This window comes from Colletotrichum gloeosporioides, assembly GCF_011800055.1.
Source record: "Colletotrichum gloeosporioides strain Lc1 chromosome Unknown consensus_49, whole genome shotgun sequence".
In the NCBI taxonomy this organism is placed as follows: Eukaryota; Fungi; Ascomycota; class Sordariomycetes; order Glomerellales; family Glomerellaceae; genus Colletotrichum; species Colletotrichum gloeosporioides.
In genome coordinates, this window is record NW_025544694.1 from 338,104 (window position 1) to 360,802 (window position 22,699).

The 22,699-nt window shown below is 53.2% G+C and overlaps 9 protein-coding genes across 9 annotated transcripts; 7 read left to right on the forward strand and 2 right to left on the reverse strand.

Annotated features, from left to right (window-relative positions):
• Positions 1–224: 224 nt before the first annotated feature.
• Positions 225–1,475, forward strand: GCG54_00012138 (uncharacterized protein; the record flags this gene model as incomplete). Its single annotated transcript, XM_045412025.1, has 1 exon — positions 225–1,475. One exon carries the CDS (start codon positions 225–227, stop codon positions 1,473–1,475), a length of 1,251 nt encoding a protein of 416 aa, XP_045263809.1.
• A 1,354-nt stretch (positions 1,476–2,829) lies between these two features.
• Positions 2,830–4,263, forward strand: GCG54_00012139 (Endo-1 4-beta-xylanase 5; the record flags this gene model as incomplete). The annotated part of the gene is made up of 1 exon (XM_045412026.1): positions 2,830–4,263. The coding sequence occupies one exon, from the start codon at positions 2,830–2,832 to the stop codon at positions 4,261–4,263; it is 1,434 nt and encodes a 477-aa protein (XP_045263810.1).
• Positions 4,264–6,478: 2,215 nt separating this feature from the next.
• On the forward strand, positions 6,479–7,900 carry GCG54_00012140 (uncharacterized protein; the record flags this gene model as incomplete). The annotated part of the gene is made up of 1 exon (XM_045412027.1): positions 6,479–7,900. The coding sequence occupies one exon, from the start codon at positions 6,479–6,481 to the stop codon at positions 7,898–7,900; it is 1,422 nt and encodes a 473-aa protein (XP_045263811.1).
• Positions 7,901–9,570: 1,670 nt separating this feature from the next.
• Positions 9,571–10,871, forward strand: GCG54_00012141 (uncharacterized protein; the record flags this gene model as incomplete). Its single annotated transcript, XM_045412028.1, has 3 exons — positions 9,571–9,713; positions 9,740–10,288; positions 10,355–10,871. 3 exons carry the CDS (start codon positions 9,571–9,573, stop codon positions 10,869–10,871), a joined length of 1,209 nt encoding a protein of 402 aa, XP_045263812.1.
• An 838-nt stretch (positions 10,872–11,709) lies between these two features.
• Positions 11,710–13,242, forward strand: GCG54_00012142 (Beta-xylosidase; the record flags this gene model as incomplete). Its single annotated transcript, XM_045412029.1, has 1 exon — positions 11,710–13,242. The coding sequence occupies one exon, from the start codon at positions 11,710–11,712 to the stop codon at positions 13,240–13,242; it is 1,533 nt and encodes a 510-aa protein (XP_045263813.1).
• Positions 13,243–13,473: 231 nt separating this feature from the next.
• Positions 13,474–14,412, reverse strand: GCG54_00012143 (putative methyltransferase tdiE; the record flags this gene model as incomplete). The annotated part of the gene is made up of 1 exon (XM_045412030.1): positions 13,474–14,412. The coding sequence occupies one exon, from the start codon at positions 14,410–14,412 to the stop codon at positions 13,474–13,476; it is 939 nt and encodes a 312-aa protein (XP_045263814.1).
• Positions 14,413–15,450: 1,038 nt separating this feature from the next.
• On the reverse strand, positions 15,451–16,024 carry GCG54_00012144 (uncharacterized protein; the record flags this gene model as incomplete). Its single annotated transcript, XM_045412031.1, has 4 exons — positions 15,451–15,510; positions 15,572–15,619; positions 15,684–15,885; positions 15,981–16,024. The coding sequence occupies 4 exons, from the start codon at positions 16,022–16,024 to the stop codon at positions 15,451–15,453; spliced, it is 354 nt and encodes a 117-aa protein (XP_045263815.1).
• A 1,226-nt stretch (positions 16,025–17,250) lies between these two features.
• GCG54_00012145 (uncharacterized protein) lies at positions 17,251–18,261 on the forward strand (the record flags this gene model as incomplete). Its single annotated transcript, XM_045412032.1, has 3 exons — positions 17,251–17,395; positions 17,571–18,094; positions 18,148–18,261. 3 exons carry the CDS (start codon positions 17,251–17,253, stop codon positions 18,259–18,261), a joined length of 783 nt encoding a protein of 260 aa, XP_045263816.1.
• A 1,323-nt stretch (positions 18,262–19,584) lies between these two features.
• Positions 19,585–21,743, forward strand: GCG54_00012146 (Alpha-dioxygenase 2; the record flags this gene model as incomplete). The annotated part of the gene is made up of 4 exons (XM_045412033.1): positions 19,585–19,674; positions 19,750–20,709; positions 20,768–21,586; positions 21,645–21,743. 4 exons carry the CDS (start codon positions 19,585–19,587, stop codon positions 21,741–21,743), a joined length of 1,968 nt encoding a protein of 655 aa, XP_045263817.1.
• Between the last annotated feature and the right edge of the window lie 956 nt (positions 21,744–22,699).

Consider the following 22,699-nt stretch of genomic DNA (forward strand, 5'->3'; position numbering starts at 1 on the left):
ACAAGTGGATATCGTGAGATTCGATACCATCCCAAATCCCTATAAGAGGCGTCGGCATCTCTCTCCTCAATTATCTTTTTTCCCTCCTCATCCGCATCAACAATCACCACCTCAGCCCTACACTGCAACATCCTCTTGGCAACTAACCATCTGCACATCTCATCTACTCGCCCTCTCGCCAAGCTTCTCTATATATTTTAATACGCCCGTTCACAGTCGCCAAGATGCAGTACAAGATCGCCTCTGCTGCCCTCGCCGCTCTGGCAGTCTCCTCTGTCAACGCCGGTCTCATCTCGCGCCAGAACGCCCTTGTCATCCAGCCCGGCTACATTGTTACCCCGACGATCTCCTTCAACTTCCAGAACCTCGGAGCCGAGGCCCTCGCCTACCAGACTCTTGCACAGCTTCGCGACGATCTTTCCAGGACCGCTGCCCTGGTTGTTGAACTCAACAAGGCCGCTACCACTGTTGCCGCCGACAAGCAGGCGCAGGCTCAAGCCGTTGTCAAGCAGGTCCAGGCCAACGCTGATGCTATCAGGGCCAAGCTCGAGGAACTGACCGCCGCGCTCATCGCCAGGGGTAACGGAGGAGGAGGTGGTGGCGGCAGCGGCGGCGGTGCTCCTGGAGTTCCCGCGATCCCCAGCGTCGCCGTCCCGAGCGTCGCTCTCCCTGGCGTTCCCAGCGTTGCCGTCCCCAGCGTCGGCATCCCCAGTGTCGCTCTCCCTGGAGTTCCCAGCGTCGCTATTCCCAGCGTCTCTATCCCGGGAGTTCCCAGCGTCGCCATCCCGAGCGTCTCTCTCCCCGGCGCTCCTGGAGTCCCCAGCGTCGCCGTTCCCAGCGTCGCCGTTCCGAGCGTCTCTCTTCCTGGCGTTCCGGGAGTTCCCAGCGTCGCCGTCCCCAGCGTCTCCCTGCCCGGAGCTCCTGGAGTCCCCAGCGTCGCTGTTCCCAGCGTCGCCGTTCCGAGCGTCTCTCTCCCCGGCGTCCCGGGAGTTCCCAGCGTCGCTGTCCCCAGCGTTGCCATCCCCAGCGTCTCTCTGCCCGCCGTCCCCGGAGTTCCCAGCGTTGCCGTCCCCAGCGTCGCTGTCCCTAGCGTCACGGTTCCCGATGTTCCCATTGCCAGTGCTACTTCGACTGCCATTGGCACCGTTGGTGGTGTCGTCGCCGCTCTCGACGCTGTCGTTGCCCAGGCCCGCGCTTTGAACACCCAGGTCCGCACCCAGCTCAGCCTGATCGGCAGCTACCTCGAGCAGCTCATCACCCCTCTCCTCGGCCAGGTCAAGACCGAGTCTGCCACCGCTATCGCCAACTCTTTCAAGCAGATCGCCACCGCTAGCGACGCTTTCCTCGCTGCCGCCCAGACCGCTCTCGCCAACGGAAACGGTGCCTCTGCCGCTCTTCTCCAGCGCATTGCCGACGCTCGCGTTTCTCTCAACCCTACCCTCGTTGCTGGCATCAGCCCCAACGTCTCTGTCTAAGCGAACTCTTCGCCCTCTTTTCTTAACCAACTACAACTATCCACAAATGAGTCTGGCAAGACCCAGACGATGCTGGCATTCACTATTCATCAGATTGACTTGAGCGACAAAACGACTATTCATTTGGAATACTGGACCTTTAATGACAATGGGAGGAAATAATAATGACGATACGGGCGGACTACACTCCTTGAAAGGGTGAAACATAATGAATAATACTATACTTAGCCGTAGGACTACTATCCTCAATGTAATGAGTTTACTTATCAATTCTCCATTCGACATGCCTTATCATTTGATGCTCAGACTGCTTGCCTGGTTCCATCGGCGACTTCGGCGATGACCCACATCCCGACCCGATATAGAGATCCACTATTCGCCGTGTCAATCGGGAGCCGGAGCCGGTCGGTGCAAGCCATTTGAATGGAAATGAGCTGTGTTTCAATTGTACCAATGGCTGTCAGACTGTCAATGTTCAAATCCTCACTTTTGGCGGTATGCCATTCTTACCGAAGCCGTTCGCGCCCGTACAACGTTCGTGCATTTTCAAAGTCTATGAATTGGTGGATAAGTCGGCTTAATCGCCACCTTTAAGGCTCTCCTTTCCAGGTCGTGTGGTGAATAAGGTAATATGCTTGGAAGCGTAAAAATGGCGTGTTTTGTGTAAACAAATTGGATCACGGCGCAGAGGCCCGAATAGAGTGAGTGTGGAACCCCCTCACCCCGGAAATTCAGGGGCGGAGCGGGGACACCGTTAGGCCTCTTTCGATCGGATGACACATTCGAACATGCACGTTTTTGGTTTCTTGCCGCTCTGCGTTCTTTTGAGAAAGATGGGAACTTGCCTGTCGTCTTCAGGAGAGATGGGAGGAAAAGGGCGCCCAAAGGCCCCGACTCAGACCTGTCCAACCGCGCGCCAGCGGTATCCTTGTCATTCAGTGTAAACCCCAGAACAGAACGGGAGATCCCCTCAGGCGAATGACCCCCTTCATTACTTTGGACGAACAAGCGAGAATTTGCAGCCAATCTGTCTGCGTGTTGTAGGCAGGGGCAGGTTGGTGCCGGATCGTCGGCTACGGTGGGATGAGCTAGAAGCCTTGGATAGATTGACGTCGGATTGCTCCGCCTTACAAACTTAGCCAAGTGAGAAAGAAGAGAATTGAACGTCAACTGGGGCGGATGTTCATAAACGCCTCCCGCCCCCCGCCAAGCACCACGATGCGATCTGTTTGAATCTGCTTCTGTCGTCTTTTGCCATTCAATTCCATTCTTTTCTTGTCCCCTCGAGGTACAATCACGTTCTTTTCCACCAGTCTCTCTCTATCTCAGTCTCTCTTTTCCAACTCTCACCAAGATGCGTTTCTCCGCCCTCACCGCAGCCGGCCTGCTCGCCACTGGCGTCAGCGCCAACCTCAACGAACTGGCCAAGGCCGCCGGCAAGAAGTACTTCGGTACCGCCACTGACAACTCCGAGTTGACCAACGCCGACTACGTCGCGATCCTCAAGGACAACAAGATGTTCGGAGCCATTACCCCCGGTAACGGTCAGAAGTGGCAGTTCACCGAGAAGAGCCAGGGCGTCTTCAGCTACACCTCCGGCGACGAAATCGCCACCTTCGCCAAGGACAACAGCATGCTTCTGCGTTGCCACACTCTGGTCTGGCACTCTCAGCTTCCCACCTGGGTTTCCTCTGGTACCTGGACCAAGGAGCAGTTGACCTCCATCATTGAGACGCACATCTCCAACGTCGCCGGTCACTACAAGGGCCAGTGTTACTCCTGGGACGTCGTCAACGAGGCCCTCAACGAGGACGGCACCTACCGCGACAGTGTCTTCTACAAGGTCCTTGGCACTGACTTCATCCCTATCTCCTTCAAGGCCGCCGCCGCGGCTGATGCTGATGCCAAGCTTTACTACAACGACTACAACATCGAGTTGGCTGGCAACAAGCAGAAGGAGGTTCTCAACATCATCAAGAGCATCAAGGACGCCGGTGCTAAGATTGATGGTGTCGGTCTCCAGGCCCATCTGATCGTCGGCAGCGCTGGCTCCCGCTCCGCCCTGAGCACCGTCCTCAAGTCCTACGTCGACGCCGGTGTTACCGAGGTCGCCTACACCGAGCTCGACATCCGCCACAAGAGCATCCCCGCCGACACCACCGCTCAGGAACAGCAGGCCACCGACTATGTCAGCGTTGTCGGTGCTTGCCTTGACGTCGCCGAGTGTGTTGGCGTCAGCATCTGGGACTACACCGACAAGTACTCCTGGATTCCCTCTGTCTTCCCCGGCACCGGTGAGGCTCTTCCCTGGGACGAGAACCTCAAGCCCAAGCCCGCCTACACCTCCATCTCCAGCCTTCTCGCCGCTGCCGGTGGTGCTGCCCCCGCTACCTCCGCCGCCCCCGTCGCCACCGGCGCTGCCTCTTCCGCCCCCGCTGCCCCGACCTCCGAGGCTGCCGCTGCCGAGCCCTCCAGCTCTGCCCCTGCTGCCAGTGAGCCCGCCGCCAGCGAGCCTGCCGCCTCTGCCCCGGCTGTCACCCCTGCTCCCAGTGTCCCTGCTGCCACTCCTGCCCCTGCCACCACCCTCGTCACCAGCGTGAGAAGCAAGAACTGCGGCGACAACGCCGAGGCTGCCTCCAGCGCCCCCGCCGCTGCTGCTTCTGGTGCCGTTGAAGCTACTGCTGCTCGCTGGGCTCAGTGCGGCGGCAACGGCTACACCGGCCCCACCACTTGTGCGACTGGATACACCTGCCAGAAGCAGAACGACTACTACTCTCAATGCCAGTAGAGGAGGAATGAGAGAACAAAGGAGCCGCTCCGGATAGCGGCTCCGACGAGACGGTGAAGAAATTCGTGTATATACTTTTATTTTCAGCTGAAAGGTACATATTTTCATATGCCTTCACCCTTTGGACCGTACAGCCAGTGACATGCAAAGTACTTTTTGAGCGTGGCTAGAATCGGTTGTGTCCCTTGGCGATACCATAATGTCGACGAAATCCGTCTGTGACTCACCCTCATATGAGTCAAGCTGCGAGGACCGTCTCACTGGCATTGTATATTCTTCTTTGACCATTTGATTACCTCATTGCAAGAATATCGGTCAACACTACATAAGAAGGTAATCAACGATACGTTGGCAAACAGGCGTGAGTCATTTGCACAGGCTCTACCAGCAAGACAAGTTTTCAATCGACAACGAGATCAGACCATATCTTTCCTGGACCACACTATATATTCTCCGAAAATAAAGTAAACGCGGTCGAAGCTATGGAACCAGTTGAAGCGGTCGGGACAGTTGAGGCGATCGAAGCAGTCGAAGCAGTCGGCACGTTTGAGGTCGTTGAACGATTATGCAGGAACGAGACTACTGTTGACAATACTTTGCCCTGCAGTTCTTCGGGGACGCAATTTGATGATCTTCCATTCGACATCTGTTGCGAGATCATTCGACACCTCGATATCGAAAGCGCCTTGTCACTCCTATCAACCAATCGACACCTGCACGACAGCCTAAGCAGCAAATTCCTGTTCCTGATAAGCAGGCTCGAGAAAGAAAAATTTTTGCAACTTGCTGATGCCTTTTCAAAGTATCGACGCCTGCAGATGGTGGCTTGTTTCGATTGCCTCAGGATGCTGCCTCGTTCGTCGTTCGCAAGTAGTGTCTGGCCCGAAGGGACTTGGTCTCGTTTATGCTTCAACTGCGTTTCCCAACGCCGGAGCTCCGTGGGATTGAGCACGATCAGATACGATGGGACGTGGTATTACCTATGCCACACCTGCAGTCAACTGGGTACTCGGTTCAATAGGTGTCATGTGAAGCGTGACTGGTCGACCGCTTTACCTTTTACGCGGGAGGAAATTATCATCTCGTGTGTCGGCCACAGGAAGCGATCTCCTCTAGAGAATTTGACTGACAACATTCTGCGCCGAATTACTCAGCAGCTGGATTACCTCGATGTCATCAAGCTCCGAAGCTCATGTTGCCTAATGAGACTTAACGTGTCTGCCGATTGGGTCCCGTTGCACGAACGGTTTCTTGTCATGAGAAAGTATGAGCCGATCGTTTCTCAGGCCGAGAGCTCGCAGCTTCGACCTCACGGCGGCACCGCTACGCCACTCAGCTATCCGTGCTACGGGTGCTTCCAAGTCAAAAAGCTGAAGGCCTTCAACTCAACCCAGCTTGAGCTGTCCACCGTCAAAAAGCCCCATAAGTTCTGGAAACGACGGTGCAAACACTGCCTGCGGCGGCTGTATATCAAAGACGACGTCAGACCTTTGGAAGAATGGCGACGGCGGCTACCTTGTTCTGAATGTGGCAGCTTGAGATACAAGGGCCAGCGCTGTCGTGCGTGCTTTTCGCCGTTGTATCTCTACAGGAACGCGCGACCAGATTCGAACACGACGCCTGCTGATCGCTACGGGCAGGTGTTGGATCAGATGAAGACGTGGAGCGCTGGATACGCACAAGCTCTGCAGTCAGTGGAAGCAGAGGAATCTGCCACGGGATTTAGCAAGGAGAACGAAACTCTCCTTGAGAAGCGCCGTCGAGTGCTTTGGGAAGCTGTTTATGATGACAACATTCGGCGCATGTCCTTGCAGATGGTCTGAAAAGTGGCACTCGATCGCCCGGGCTCCCCGAGACGGCCCCACATGTTCGGCGCCGGCACCATTTCACCGGAGTCCGAGGGGGCAGGCACCGCTTCGACACCAAGAGTTTTCTTGTAGAAACCGTGTGGCCGAGGTTGCGGCACAAAGAGAGTTTGCCAGTTGTAAGCCTGGACATCCCCGCATTGACTACTCTCATTCCCGTGTCAACCCCGCGGGGCTGCATATTGGTGTTCATGGATGACGACACCCGGCAGGTGGTCTTTAATACTAGAAGTAAGCAACTAATTAGAAGTCATTCATCCTAGTTTTTCACCTTGTAATACCCATGGGTATCATTCCATCCTAAGCTGAACGCGTGTGAGAAATAGACTTACGTCTTGAAAGACTCGGAGATGGCAAACCAAGCCAACGGAGGTGGAAACGCCACCACAGACCAGTTCTACCCTGGCGCAGAGGGTGCTACACAGAACTTCAGCGACTTTATTGCCAAAGCAAAATACGAAGACATACCACCGCAAGCCATCACCAAGCTCCTCGATCTGATCATCGATCACATCGGTGTCGGAGCCGGCGGCGGAGCCCAGTCGGAATCGAGCAGCCACATCCTCAAAGCCGTCGAAGCCTTTTCAGAAGGCTGCGCCGGTGAGAGCACAGTCTACGGCAAAACAAAAACATACCCCAAACACATCGCAGCTCTGCTGAACGGCGCATTCGCACACTCCTTTGACTTTGACGATACCCTCGCAATCGGCATCATCCACCCCGGCGCAAGCGTCATCCCGGCCGCCTTGGCGCAAGCTGAAGCCTCCAACGCCTCCGGGCGCCAGCTTCTGACGGGTCTCTCCGTCGGGTACGAGGTGGCGTGCCGTCTCGGCCGCGCCCTATCTTCGGGTGGCTATCCCCGGGGCTTCCACAACACCGCCACGGCGGGCATCTTCGGCGCTGTGGCGGCCATCTGCAAGATCAAGGGGCTGGCGGCTGAGCAGGTCTACAACGCTTTCGGGCTAGCCGGTTCCAAGGCCGCGGGTTCGATGCAGTTCCTTGACAACGGGTCGTGGAACAAGAGGCTCCATCCCGGATTCGCGGCCCACGATGCTTTTCTTTGTGTTGCCCTTGCGGAGGCGGGAGTCACTGGCGCGTCGCATGCGATTGAGGGGAAATGGGGCTTCTTGCAGGCGTATTCGACGAAGAGCAAAGCCGCTGGTCTGACGGAGGATCTGGGATCCGAATGGCTGTTTGCCGCGACGGCGATGAAGCCCTTCCCTGCCTGCCGCTTCACGCACACCGCAATCGAGATCACGGCAAGGGTTGCGGCTGAAGCCAAGTCTGGAGAGCTTCCGCAGAAGATTACCGTCTGGGTGAATCCCTCTGGCTATGATATCATCGGGCGGCCGAGTCCGAATAAGCTGCACCCCGAGACCATTGTTGATGCCCAGTTCAGCATGTATTATCAAGTCGCCGTGGCCTGGTTGTTTGGAAGTGAAGCCGGGTGGAGCGTTTATGATGCCGAGAAGATGAAGGATAAGAAGGTGGCGGAGCTTTGCGATCGAGTGGAGGTTGTGACCGATGACAGCTTCAAGGAGGAGTTCGAGGTAAGGATGTCGTTCCAGGGTGTCGATGGCGGAGCTGCCAGGGAGGAGGCTCTAGTGTACCCGCTGGGCGAGGTCGAGCACCCATTCTCGAGCGAGAAGGTCAGGGACAAGTTCCGGGGTCTGGTCCAGCCGGTGTACGACCAAGAGCGAGCTGAGAACATACTTAAAGCTGTGGACAATCTGAGCAAAGGCTCTGCTGCGGAACTGCTGAAGTTTCTATGAGATTCCAATATCTTTAGCTGAAGATCTAGAGCAATCGCGAATCTTGAACCATGCACGTGTCGGAAGAGCCCCTTTCCTCGCCCTTTTCAAGGGCGTCCTTGGGTCTCTTATCTAGGACCCGCAGCATCCACCAATACAAGACGATCCCGGACCCTCTACCGTTGTTTGAAGTTGTGGATTCGATCGCGAATTCCGAAGGCAACTTGTGGGTAACTTGAAGCTTGTGCCAATATCATGGATTGGTGTTAGGGCTATCCAGGTAAGGAACAATCCCGTGAGGGCGGCATTTCTTGTGTCGAGGGCTTCCCATCTTCGCCGGTCCCGGTAGCTTAATCCACATTCCAGAAATGCGAAGACAATGGCACTTCCACGTAGGAATACTAACAGTGCAATGCCGATATCGCTTTCGTTTTCCCTCACATGCTCGCAGACATCACGGCTTTCAGTCCAGATTGAAACCTCGGAAGGTCTCGTCTGGAGCTCTCACCAGCCTCCCGCAGAGACGGGAGCGATTCTGACTTGAGCGTCGTGCATTGCCGTATGCGGCCAAGGACCAGAAGTCGCCGACGCATCGGAAAGAATTATTGCGTCTGACTCAGCCTTTTTAAGGGAAATACGACGGTCGCCTCCAATCCGCATTAGACTTGGACTTCTGTAAATTATCCACGCGCAAGAATAGCAACCGGCGCTGAGTCTCCAGGGAAGTCAGACACCAACTCTCCTCCATTTGGGAACTCAGCCCGGCATGGCTCCACCACTATGAAATCGACCCAAACTTTGATGAGCCCAAGAAGAGCCATTTCCCCGCCTGGAGTGCATCCTTTGCGCCAGATGCAGCAAGTCCTTGGATGCTGCAAGGCATTCATATGTCCGAGCTTGGTGGTCTGGAGTCAGGTCGATGCCCAGGGTGCCATGATATGATCCGGCATGGACTATTGAGCGGCACAGAGGCCGTGGCAACGGCTCGGTCGCCCAACCGCCTATCGAGAACGCCGCTTCATTTCGATGATGCCCCTTCCGAACCGTCATTCATCTCCGCGTGAGCATCCTGGTCTCACGTTGCAACACCACGATTGACTGATCGTCTTCGCATGGGATTCGCTGCCGTGGTTGACACAATTGCGGGAGGCCCCGATCCGCCAACGCCGGCCGTCAAAGTGTGCTTTGACCGCCTAGAGCCGGGTAGATTGCGGGGGATGACACGCTGAACCGCCATTTTCATCTCGCTTCCTGGTTTCGACAGCCAGGGGAACCCCTTCTTCTTCCAATCGCAGGGCGGCGGATGCGACTCACAGGGTGTCCCTCCCGCCCGACATGTTCTCTTCGGGGAGGATCACGCTCATTTTCACGAACCACGTTCTGTCGTGGTGGTGTTTGGGCTACCATCCGAACTCCTTTCTCGGGTGATGTGCGGAGACATGGAAGCCTGGACCTGGACTCGGGCTGGGCCAGATCGGACATGAAAGATGACGGGCTTCTTTTATAGCCAGGTATTGCCGTCTGGGGGAAGAGCGATATGGGTCGACGGAGATCTTTAGGTCTCTGCGACCGTTTATTGTTACCTTGTCCTGTCCCCCTGGCAGGCGCCGCGAAAAACGAAAAAAAAAAGTTCTGCAGCGACCGCAGAGCTCGCTCTCTTCTCTCCCGCCAGATGACGGTGCTCAGCCCGCATGGACGACGTTCCTTTTGACGAACTTCCTCACGATGACTATGGTCCGTGGATGCTTGCGATTATTTGGGGGCTTGGGGCCATAGCTGGGGGCTTCATGGGATTACGACTTTACTGCAAGTTAACGCGACAACGAGGTTTATGGTATGATGACTACTACATGATAGCAGCTTTGGTGAGATTGTTTTCGCGCCGAATCTTGGCATCATCGCAACTGACACCTACAAGCTTGCATACATAACGTTCGGCGTCTTCATCTCGATCGACGTTTCGTACGACTTTGGCAAGCATAATTGGGACATCACGCCAGGCAACTGGTCTTGGCTTCTCCTCCACGCCAATCTGTCTGGCTCCTTTTCCATCATTGCGGCATGCTGGAGCAAGACGTCTTTCGCACTGACGCTGCTGCGCATTGCGAACTCGCGGTGGATGAAGTATTTGATCTGGTTCATCATGATCTCGGTCAACATCGCGCTTGGCCTCAACGTGCTGTTCACCTGGATCCAATGCACGCCTGTCGAAAAGACATGGCGGACGGCTTCGACCCCCGGGACGTGTTGGGACAAGAGCATACCGATGAACTACAACACATTCACGGCATCCTACTCTGGCGCCATGGACATTGTGCTTGCTATTCTTCCGTGGAAGATAATCTGGGGCCTCTCTATGACGAAGAAGGAGAAGTTCGGTGTTTCGCTCGCGATGAGCATGGGTGTCTTGTGAGCATCTAGCATTTCTAGACATAGCGTCCGCGCACGCAACAACCACTGACCTACGTGCTCCAGCGCTGGCATTGTTTCATTTATCAAAATCAAGACGATCACGGCCATCGGGGCCTTCGACATCATTGACACAGTCGAGCTTGTAATATGGGGCGCTGCAGAGAGTGCTGTCACCATCATCGCCGCGTCAATACCCATCCTTCGAGCACTGTTCCGCGACTACAAGCCGCCACCGGCTCGCTTCATCAGCGACGAGGAGTCGATGCTTCGTCGGCTGGGTGAGGCATCACTGCGGACGATGACGAGACCACAAACGGCGGGGATAAGGCGCTCGAGATCGGAGATGGAACTGATCGAGATAGACAGGAGCCTTGGTTCCAGAGGATATGCAGACAAAAACGACCTAGCGTTGCAAGCGTGGAAAGGGAGGGACGAAAACTTCGACTCCAAGAAGGAGATTGGGAATGGAGCAACGCTGTCGTCGCAATTTGATGCATTTGGGAGAGGGGTTCAAGAGCCGAAACGCACTCACGTGAGGAACTTCTCCCGGAAGGAAGTGAAGTTAGTTCCTCTCCAGTGACCTCAATTCTACTCGCAAATTGCTTCATTCGCCTGCCTTTCGCAAAGCGCATTGATCGTGTCCTTCATATCCAGCGGACTGCTGCTTCAAGGAGGATGGATTTGGATCTTAGTCCACTTGAACCCAAGTCATTGATCGCGTGTCTCGAAGATCGCCCTTCATGATGTCACAGCAGCCCCTGCGATGTCTACTAAAAAGTTCTAGGTCTGACCAACTCTGGGATGGATCTAGTGTGGCTTCCTATCAACCCTCTGGCACAACGACCAACGGTAATAAAATTGCGGGAAACTTACATCTATTGATAAAAAAGTATCATGTCCAATCCACAATATTGAAGCCTGAATTTCGATGTCCAGGCTTCTTTACTCGCCAGGATCGCGCCGCATTCATGCATAAAATTCATCTTCTCCATTGCTCTCGGTCATGTCGTGCTGTGAGGAAAACGCATGGGCCCGAAATAGATCTGAGACCTTGACTTTATGACTTGAAGTGGTCAATAGCAGGAAGCCCTTCCGTGGGGTCTAGACAGCAGGATGACCTATGAAGGAGAAGGAAACGGTAGCATTGAAACGAACGCTAAAATCCTTCTGCCGTCCTTCGTTCGCTGATGAGAGCAGCACTAATTCATGACGGTCGTTTAGTGCATTGGTCTCAGAATGTTTAAGAAGCGACATTCCCAGCAGTAGCCGGGGGGTCAGCGATTGGCATGCATCGGGCCAAAGCGACATAAGATTCATCTGTTGAACACAGAGTTTGTCTCTTTCAAGCCACCCCCGCAAACATCAGACGACGAGTGAGTGCAACATATTGTACGGGAGGGGGGCCCACCACATTCAAGATGAATATTCTCACCAACTTGACGACGCTCTTCACCGCGATGACACACTCAAGCGGCGCGTACGCCGCCCGGATCGGACGATCGATCCCGGATTACACCACATCAGAGGCTGGCAATCCGTTCGTGGACGGATGGTACGCCGACCCAGACACAGCTGTCTACAATAACGAGTACTGGGTTTACCCAACATCATCATACGCATACGAGGAGCAAACGTACCTTGATGCCTTCTCCTCCAAAGATCTCGTCCACTGGACGAAACACTCGAAAATCTTGACAAAGGCCGACGTAACATGGGCCCAGGAGGCTATGTGGGCACCTGCCACTATTGAGCGCGACGGAAAGTATTACATCTACTTCGGTGCCAACGACATTCAAGAAGGCGAGAGCAAAGTGGGTGGCATCGGCGTCGCGGTGGCGGACAAACCTGAGGGCCCGTACAAAGACGCCATCGGCAAGCCCCTTATCGGCGAATATCACAACGGTGCACAACCGATCGATCAGGATGTCTTCATTGATGACGACGGTCAGGCTTACATTTACTACGGAGGTCACGGACACGCCAACGTCGCCAAGCTGAACGCCGACATGATCAGCATAGGGAACTTCTCCGACGGCACCCAGTTCAAGGAAATTACCCCCGAAAACTACGTTGAGGGATCATTGATGTTCAAGCGGAATGGCAAGTACTACTTGATGTGGTCTGAAGGAGGGTGGACCGGACCTGACTACTCCGTGTCGTACGCGATTTCAGACTCTCCTCTCGGGCCGTTCAACCGCGAAGCAAAGATCCTTCAGCAAGACGCAGCCGTAGCCACTGGATCTGGTCACAATGCTGTGATCAATGTTCCTGGGACGGACATTTGGTACATCTTCTACCACCGCCGACCACTGGGAGACACTGACGGCAACCACCGGCAACTCGCCTACGACCGCATGTACTTCGACGAGAATGGCAAGATCAAGCAGGTCAACATGCTTGTCAAGGACAACTTCAGTGATGGAAATCTGATTGGATGGAATACCGCGTTTGAGGGAAAGTTCTCAGTCAAGGACAATCAGTTAAATGCGGAAAAGACGTCGGACTGGAGCGGCAAGGCTCTTCTGAATACGGGATTTGAAGATTTCGTTTTCGACATCGACATCACCCTCGTTGACCCAGACGTCAACTCAACCGCCCGCGACTCGGGTGACGCGGGCGTTCTCTTCGGAGTTACTAGCGCTTCAGCAGGTATCGACAACGTCACCGGCTTTTATGCAGCTATAGACGCATCTGGGGCCGTTGTTCTAGGACAGATGAACCAGAACTGGCTTCAGCTTGCCTCTGCTGATCTGGACATCAAGGCGGGAACAAAATATCACTTGCGTGTTACGGCGATTAACAAGGAGGTTAAAGTATTTGTGGACGATATGTCGATATCGAAACTCACTTACATGGTGTCAGTAAGCACGAAGGGAACAAGCGGAGTTCGCGTATTTCGCACTGGTGCGCTGTATAACAATCTCTCCGTAGCACATCCGGGTAACTCATGAGGTTCTGATGCTGGCATGAGTTGGAAATAGAACGAAATTCTTGTCAATATTGAAAATTTTGTAATTAAATGGGACAAGCCTTGATTCTTGCACATTCAGAGTAACTCAAAGATATTGACACCAAAGTTGCAAGCTGTACAGTCCGAGCATTTGAAGAAAGCTTGAAACAAAACTAGGAGGTAGACATACTGGAGGCAGTCGCAACCAACTGAATGAATGAGAGCACCTAAGCTAAGGTACAGATTCTAGTTCCATGTAACGCGTTCTAGGGGCGTTCAATGGCTTGCGGCCATACATGACATATCCATTCCAGTAGGCGTGGATCTTCGTATCTTGGAGGTCCCTTCGAACATGGGCACACAAAACCAAAACTTCCGGTTTCGACCAACCCAGTGCACGCGTCAACAGGCCAAGAGTGAGGGCTTCCAAGCCCGGGAGAAGCTGGTACAGGTTCCATTTGCCTAACTCTCTGAGTCGGTCGTCTTTTGGCCACGGAGAAACCGGGAACACAACTCGCGTGGTTCGTATATCTTCGAACCCAATAGCCTGCATCATCATCGGTCTTTGGGCAGTCTGGTCAATTGGGCGTCCAAGTTTGTCCGAAGCTTCTACCAAGAGACGGGTCCACTTGTACAACGCGGAGTCCTCGCTGAAGGTGCCGTCATCACAGACGGGAGGCCAGATACTATCTTGGATTTCGAAGTAGCCGCCTGGTTCCAAGTTATTGTATGCTTGAGTTATGACTCCCTCCCAATCACCAAAACTTCCGTTCATGTCGCGGCAGAAGATGAAGTCGAAAAGTGTGTTCCAGGCCCATTCTTTTTCTATATCGTCGATTTCGAAGCGGCAATTTGGAGGGACGTATTCTGGCTGAATTGGACTGAGGTCGACGCCGAGTACTTCGGCTTTCTCGTGAGCTTCAGCGTAGTCGATAGACCAGATACCAGTTCCTGTGCCAAGGTCGAGGACCTGCCTAGCAGTGTCGTTGTTCTTCGGACACAAGCAGAAGTTTCCGTCGAGGGTCAGCATCCACACGTGATTGACGATGTCCAGCCGCTCTTGCTCTCGGTCATCGTTTGGAAAAGCATATTTCCCGTCGCTCATGCGGTGATATGTGCGGCCATTCTCGCGACGATAGTCCAGAATGCTCGATCGTAGAGAGGCCTCCATCGTGTGAGCTGAGTGAGGTTGTTGTAGGCAACGAAGATGTTTTCGGTTCACCCCTCTTTCACCGCTAATTGTTATCTCCTACCCCCACTTTTCTCACCTGGTCACATGTGTCCTGTTTGCTGTTGGTTCATGTTGCAACTTCCATGTTGGGCGGCAACGACCCCTGTCCGGATAGAAGATAGAGGCTCCAACACTAGCGCGTGGCAACGAAAGTTTCGGGTTTTCCTGGGAAGAAGGAATGATCTTGGGACTCTTGCAGAAGACTTTCACATCTTTCAGTCATTCTGTTTAGCGTGGTCTGGTTTTCATCGGCTTGCTCGATGAAATATAGGGTTTGGCCTGATCCTGATGCCAGCACCTCGAGGTCCCTATGTGAGTGCCTGAGAATAATCACTTTCAAGAAAATGAGCCACTTAAAATTAACATAGAAAACTCGATCCCAATCTGACGTACAAATAAGCTCACAATTACGATTTACTACTCATGGGATTTTAGCTGGGCTACGATTGTCGATGGCAGCATGCGGGGCAATGAGTGAATTCGGACTCTTGGAGATCAGAGCAAGCGAGCAGCACCTTGTGCTGATTTGTGACTCGCGGTATTTTGAGGTCATTATGTTTAGAATTTCTGTCAATTTTGGTTGTTTTCCTTTTCAGGGTCGAGGTACATTAGCTCGAACTCGGCCAGCACGGTGAGAACTTTAGAAACTTTTACTTAGTCAGTCTTTTACATACATTGTTACTCATTTGTGCACTGGCTGTATGAATCAAAGGAAAAACGACTTGATGTCTCCCGTCCAATAGAGCCCAGTCAATTCTACTGTATCAAGAGGCCATGCTGGTTCTGTGTCCATGTTATGCCAATTCAATGTCATCGATGCGCGAAGCTGCCAAATTCAAGCCGTATCAATAGCATCACTTTGAGTTGGCAGTAAGCTTCTTCAAGCACATTATCTCCTTTTCAACTCAAATTAAGTTATTCATTAGATGGTATGTGGTATCTAGACGGGATTCTCGTTCTATTCGAAACGCTAGGACTTTAGCTGTTGCTTCCCTCAGACTGGGGAGCGCCGCAGTACTTGGTGCAGTAGTGATTCAGCTGGAATCATGAATTTGTTAGTTTGTACATATGCGCATAATCAGCCAGGCATTTGGCTTACCTCATCGCCTCCAATGTGCCAGCCATCGGATCTGCAAGCGTCTCCGTCCTGAGGTTCAAAATTAGCCAGGTTCCGAGTACGCCGGATCTCGGAAACGAGGTCACGAGCTTACCATATGGCAGTCGGGACACTGATCCCACTGCTTGTTGCCCGTGTTGCGGCGACGGTAGTAGTCGCAAGCGCACTTGGTTGCTTCGGGCATGATCTCGTACTTTTTAGACCAGCTATAGCTGACACTCCAACCAGTGCCGCCAATGGGCTGCTCGATACGGTTACGCACGCAGGCACCGAAGTTATGAAGTTTGGCTTCGACGCTGCAGAAGGATTTCTGGTCAGCATCTGAGATATTCCCTCCCAATTCACCCGAAGATTGAGATGTAGAAATGGGTGGGATGATGGTTCAACCTACCTAACGGCGAGAGCCACGACGAGGGCAGAGGTGCTGATCTTCATGTTTGTTGAAAGTTGAACGGGAAAGAACTTTGATGCGTGAATATGCCTCGTTGATTTTCAGTGTTGATCTGCGACTGGACATGCTAGCCTTGAGATCTGCGAGGTAACACTATATATGCTCTCATGTGCTCAACTGCAGTGAGAACATAGATGGCTGAGGTCTGGAACCCCTCCATCCGTGATAGGGTTTCATCTCCGAGATGGCCTTTCCGACCTTTCGCCCTGCTTTCAGAGCGAATGATGTGATAATCCCTTTCCTCCGCGTGATACATGCTGCGGGGGCAATAGTCTTGAGCCATGTTGCTCGGGGGTTGGTCTTACTCAAATCCAGTCAAGCGCCGGCGCCCACTCTGGATTCACCACAGAAAATCCCATGAAGAGGTTGAAAACATGACTCAATTTACTATCTGTCAAACGTGCAAAATCTTCAGAGGCCATCTCGGCGCAGGCGTCTTCGGAATGTCGGCGATATCTATCCACTTGGCGGGAACTGACTGAGCAATGGGAATTGGTCACGCACTGTTCTTTGGGAAGCATCTGCGAAAATCTGTGGAAACTGAGGACTCCAGTACTGAGTCGAGAAGAGCTGTTTATCTCGTAATATGGATAACTGAAAGGCTTGGTATTGTGGTTTTCTGCCCGGTATAATAAGGTCACTGACTCAGAATATATCTTTGGTGGGTAAGTCGTGGGCCGCGATGTACATGCGAGGTTTGCAAATCTAACACAGACAGATCTGCAGGAATGGAACGGTGTAGAATTAAGCTTAACTGGGAGACAAGGTCTTAGTAACTAGTCTCCTTCAATCGTCACCAAATTGGTCTATTTAATTGAGTTTGGCTAACCGTCAGACGTGGAGACATCACCTGGATGGCTTCATCTTGGCGTAGTTCCACTGCGGCTCCTGCCATACGAAGTACGGGGTAAGGCAATGACTCGGGAGCCATTTGATCTGATAATCTGAATAATTCGCGCGGATTTGCTCGGGTCAAGGGCAGCGGTGAGTGGTCATGCTTCCAAAGGCGTAAGGCGTGGATGAACCAATGCGGCAAGTCGACTTGCGCGTGAGTTGAGACTTTCGACCGGCAGCTGAGATGAGGAAACCACTAAGGATGACGATTTGATAGTATAAAGTCGTTTAAATATCCCAATAGTTTTGCAACACACTTGCCCTCACCACCCCTCTCATTGCTCCCCAAGTCTCCTGTTTTCTTCGGTTCATCAAAATGGCTTCTCGCTTCGTCACCGTCTGCCTTGCCGCAGTGGCCGCCGCTTCTCCGGTTTTTGTCCCTCGGACCACCAACGGCACCAAGTTCGACCCTGAGCGCGGTCTCTTCCCCGGCGAAGTTCTCCTTGTCGGCCACGAGCACAGTAAGTGGAGGAATCCATCATCGCCTACCATTTCCCCGGCCATTCCCCGTGCTCTTAGAAGAAGCGAGTCCTTGGCATGAACTGTGTCTTGGCGGTCCTTTGCAACGAGCCACACTGGGCAGAAAGCAGGCATCCCACGTATCGTGAGTACGACAGGCTAATCTTATCGTTGCAGTGGAGGTCGTGGACAAGGATTCTTACTCGGCGATGCTGTCAACCAGCGGCATTCTGTCCTCGCCCCCTGACGTCGACCGTTCGCTTCTGGACTTTGAGGAGCCCACGGAGGAGGAGCTCAAGCAGCTCGACGCCCGTCAAGCAAGCTGCGATATGACCACTGCCGTCGTCATCACCAGAACCGACAGGTTCTACGACTGGGATCTCCAGATGAGCCCTGTGTCGATTGCTGGTGGCAACCCTATTGACATCAGTCTCACATCGACTTACACGGTCACTGATACTCTCACCATCACTGGCGGTTTCAGCCCGACCATTGTCACCGGCTACTTGACATCGAACTTCGGCGTTTCTGGCTCCCGATCCTGGGCCACTGCTCAGGCCATCATGGTCAGGGGAACCGTATCCGCTCACCACACCGGTGTCATGGTCAACAACCCTTTCAAGACCAGAAGATATGGCCGTGTCATGAGAGGTTGCCTCGGAAAGCAAACACAAATCGGAACGTTTATGTCCGATGCTTATGTATGACCCACGTTTTCTCAACTTTTGCGTATAGAAACTGATTTGAGAACTAGGAGGAGGGAAGCTACGGCGGCGTCAAGTGGATCAGAGGAGCAATTACCCCTTGTGAGAAGCCCGGTGTCCACCGCCCGCTTTCTCGCTGCCAGGGCGGCGGCAACTTCGTTTAAGCGAAAAGTTTCCATAGCGGGTAATGCTGCTCTTGAGCTCTCAGGAGCAGGCAACGGGTTGAAGGGGGGTATTCTACTGGAGTTTCCAGCTTGCAAAGGCTGTGCATGAGCGTTAAAGAGGTTGCACGGCTCGGATCTTTGGAAACCCCCGCTTCCAACGCGGGGCAGAAGGTCGTTAAATAGCTTATGGATTATGTTCCAGTCTAACTGTCTAATGATAATTCATCATGTCCCTCACGTGCCGGAAGCTTCATCGGATCTGGTCTTTGCCCATACTCGGACTTAATGTGGCACTAAACAGAACGTTCCTGTGCATTTGATAGAATGCTTTGTAATTTGCAACGAGGTCACACTCCGAGGTCTTGCGATGCAGAAATTTTGAAAATAACACCGGTTACATCCCATGACATATGTGATAATCACATCCTAAGTCTTACTGAATTTAATTCACATACAATATCCCTGGTGTATAAGAGACCAGCAGGGCCGTGCTTGTGTGTATGCTCGTAGACAGAACATGATGGATATGTGCATCAGTCTTCCCAGAATCATTTACCCTTTTTACGTGCCATTCATTCCGTCCCTGTCATCAATTATAGCTGCAGTGAAATTGTGATGTCAGCTCTCAGCCTCACGCGTAGTTTGTCCTGGAAATCCGGGGCCATTGGAATGTGTTTTGAGGCTGGGGGCCGAGCTAGAACCTCGAACTTCGTCTTGCAGCCAGCCCTGTACACCCAACCAGCCACACACAGGGGCAGAGGCGAGGTAAGCAGGCTTCAATGTCTAAGGATTGGGTATGTTTCGGACTTGGACCCCAAAGACTCCCCGCTTCAGGGCTGACATGTCCCAGACCAAGCTCGCAAGTCATAAATTCTCGGTGAGATTGAAGCAAGGAATACTCAAATGGACCAATCCACGCGGGATTCTCGATGAGAAATTCTAGGAGGTTTCACAACTGTTGATGACTGTAAGCTCGATGCATGCTGCCGCCAATTTCTTTTCTTGTCAGCCCGTCATCCAGGCTGCCTCGCGTGTGCAGCCCCCCTATCGTGTCAGGCTTACGGCTTGCGAATTCTTGCGACTGCATCACCTGAGATTGTGGCGCTTGAAAGACGCAGTGGCATACGTATTTCGGGAGATATCAGTCGATGAAGACATGTGAGGGATGCGTACGTGCCTGAAGGGAAAGCACAGCCGTTCTGGTGACACCATCTTACTATCTGCAAGTCAGCCCATGGGGATGACAGATAAAACGCATAAGCCTCCCCTTAATTGACAGCGTCCTGTTCTCAAATCAAGTCATTTCTTCACTTGTCGAGTAAAATGACGTCCGCAATCATTGAGGGGACCCTCGAGGCCTCCAGCACAACCATGCAAATTTTGGGCATGCGGTTCAAGGCCTTACTCGATCATGTTCTTGTTCCCCTTTTCAAACGCCTTTATATTGCCTTCTGAAAAATCGTCAACTTTTTTGTGCATTGGCATAAGCTCCCAAAATGGCTCAGTGTCTTCAACCTACTCGCCCTGCGATTTGAGCTGAGGGACCAGAATCTGTACGACACTTATCCGTCTGACGGCCGCGATCACCAAGGAAACCCAAAAACCTGCCCGCTTGAGGATACCACATACATCAGCTCCAGACACTCAGATGGCAAGTTCAACGATCTCAACGGCCCCAAAATGGGCTGCAGGGGCATGAGGTTTGGGCGCAACGTGCCAAGGAAGCACACGACGGCCCCTTCTCACAAGGAGCTGCTCACACCCAACCCGAGATTGATCTCTGAGAAGATCCTTGCGAGACCCGACAACGGCTTCAAGCCGGCTACGATCGTCAACTTGCTTGCCGCTGCATGGATTCAGTTCCAGGTGCATGACTGGGCACAGCACTTTAACGACACCGCCAATTCGTGGGACGTCCCTCTTGCTAAGGGGGACACGTGGCCCGAGAGAAAGATGAGGATATACCGCACGAGGAAGGCCGAACACCTTCGGGGAGATGACGAGGCGCCACCTGCGTACGAGAACGAGTGTACACACTGGTGGGACGGCTCTCAGATCTACGGGTCTACCGAGAAAGAGACTCAGGAGCTCAGGGCACAGTGCGAGAGGGAGGGCTCGCGAGGTCAGCTCGCGGTCGACGGTGTGCAGGGTGAGCAGTTCTTGCCTCGTGGCGAAGACGGTATCCCCAAGACTGGTTTCCACCAGAACTGGTGGATCGGCCTCGAGCTCCTGCACACACTGTTTGCTCTGGAGCACAATGCCATTGCCAAACAGCTTGAGCTCTCGAACCCCACCTGGACAAGTGATCAGATCTTCGACACTGCTAGACTGGTCAACTGCGCTCTCATGGCCAAGATTCACACAGTAGAGTGGACTCCTGGCATCCTGCAGCATCCGGCTCTGCAGGTTGGTATGAGTGCTAACTGGTGGGGACTCGCTGGAGAGAAGGTATGTATTCAGATGAATGAATCCTCGATCCCACACAAAGTGCTAACAAAATTTTCAGCTCTGGAAGGTGTTCGGGCGAATCTTCGACAACAAGCTCGAGACGATCTCTGGCATCCCAGGCTCAGATGTGGACCACGACAACGTGCCATACTCGCTCACAGAAGAGTTCGTGTCTGTATACCGCCTACACCCGCTGATCCCTGACAACATCGCGTTCTTCAATGTGAAGAATGGCCAGCACGAAGGGACACTTCCGATGAAAGAGGTCGCTTTCGAATCGGCTCGCAAGCCCCTCAACGAGAAGGGCTTCGCGTCAGGGCTGGGACTCAACTTCGCAGACGTCTTCTACTCGTTCGGAGTCAACTACCCGGGAGCCATCCGCGCCCACAACATGCCGAACTTCCTGAGAGACCTGCACATCCCGGCCGACGAGGAGTTCCCCGAAGGCAGACACCTAGACATGGGCACCGTCGACATCCTGCGCGACCGCGAGCGCGGCGTGCCTCGCTACAACGCCTTCCGGCGTCTCTTCCACATGCCAGCGGCGCGGAGCTTCGTTGAACTGACTGGCGGTGATCGCAAGCTGGCTTCCGAGCTTGAGGGGGTTTACAACGGTGACATCGAGGCCGTGGATCTCCTCGTCGGAACGCTGAGTGAGCCGCTTCCAAAGGGCTTCGGCTTCAGCGACACTGCGTTCCGTGTCTTCATCCTTATGGCTAGCCGCCGCATCAAGTCTGATCGATTCCTTGCTGGTGATGCCTGGTGTCCCGAGGTATACACCCGAGAGGGCATGGACTGGGTTCAGAACAACACGATGAAGGATGTGCTGTGCAGGCATTTCCCGGAACTTGCTGCACCTTTGCATGATGTCAAGAATGTGAGTAGCTCATCGATTTGCTTGATGTCTTGGAAAAAATAGCTAACCAATGTGGCAGGCGTTCGCACCATGGACGAAGGTCGGTCAGACGAATCTGTACATGGGACAGGAAACGAACGATCCGGAAGTGCTTGCCGCTGCTAAGAAGAGGGCTTGATCGGCCGTCTTTGCCTCTGTTGTTTCAACTTGTAAGACTTATAGCGAAAATGAGGTTGGCACTGCAATGTATCGTCAAATAACATAGTAAAACGTCAAGAATCTCAACTTGGCGATCCTGCTTAGATGGATCGAAATACTTCGCGCCCAAGTAGTGGCAAGGCCACCATTGCCAGCTGATCCGGTCTGAGCTCTAAAGGCCTGGCACAGCGGTTCTAGGCTTCATCCTCCTGCATCCGTCGTTTACGAGGGTGGTAACAGCCCTCACATCAAACTTATTCAGCTCAGACCCTTGATGTTTACCCCACGACCGCTGTTCGCGAAGTGAGCTCTCAATTTCAATATCATTCAGACTTACACTGAGATCAAAACCGGACACACACAACTTGAAATGAGGATAATCTTGATTTGACTACCTGAACTAGACTATTGTTGAACTTGAGACTTAAACCTCTCCGATAACCAGGCGAGCAGACCGAGACTACTGGCTGTGGCCATCCACCTCCCTCCAAACGTGCCAAGGCATTGTAACGCGGCAGTCGCTGCACTTCTCATGCGCCACACCTGCCCGTCTTCTCCCTACGCAGTTGGAACCTCGACAGAGCGACTCATCGTATCTGTTGAAGTGTCTGCAGTGACAACAGATCCAACGGCAATGACGTCTCTGGCTGCTGCGAAGCTGTCCCATGTCTCTGAGGTCGCCGGGGAACATTTCCACACCGCCGCTCGTGTTTCTGTTCATGTTGTTGAGGTGTATGAAGGTAGATAGGATTTGAAAGTTTTTGATAGTGCAATAACGTAAGTAGCTATTACTGCAGCTTGTCTTGGCTGTATCTCTTGAATACTGAGGTTGTTTGATGCTGGTTCAGAGCAAGAGAGAAGCAATTCCTGCAGACCAGGAGGGCATATATATGCAAAACCACGATCAACATGCTCTGAATCGTCCTTATCGAGCCT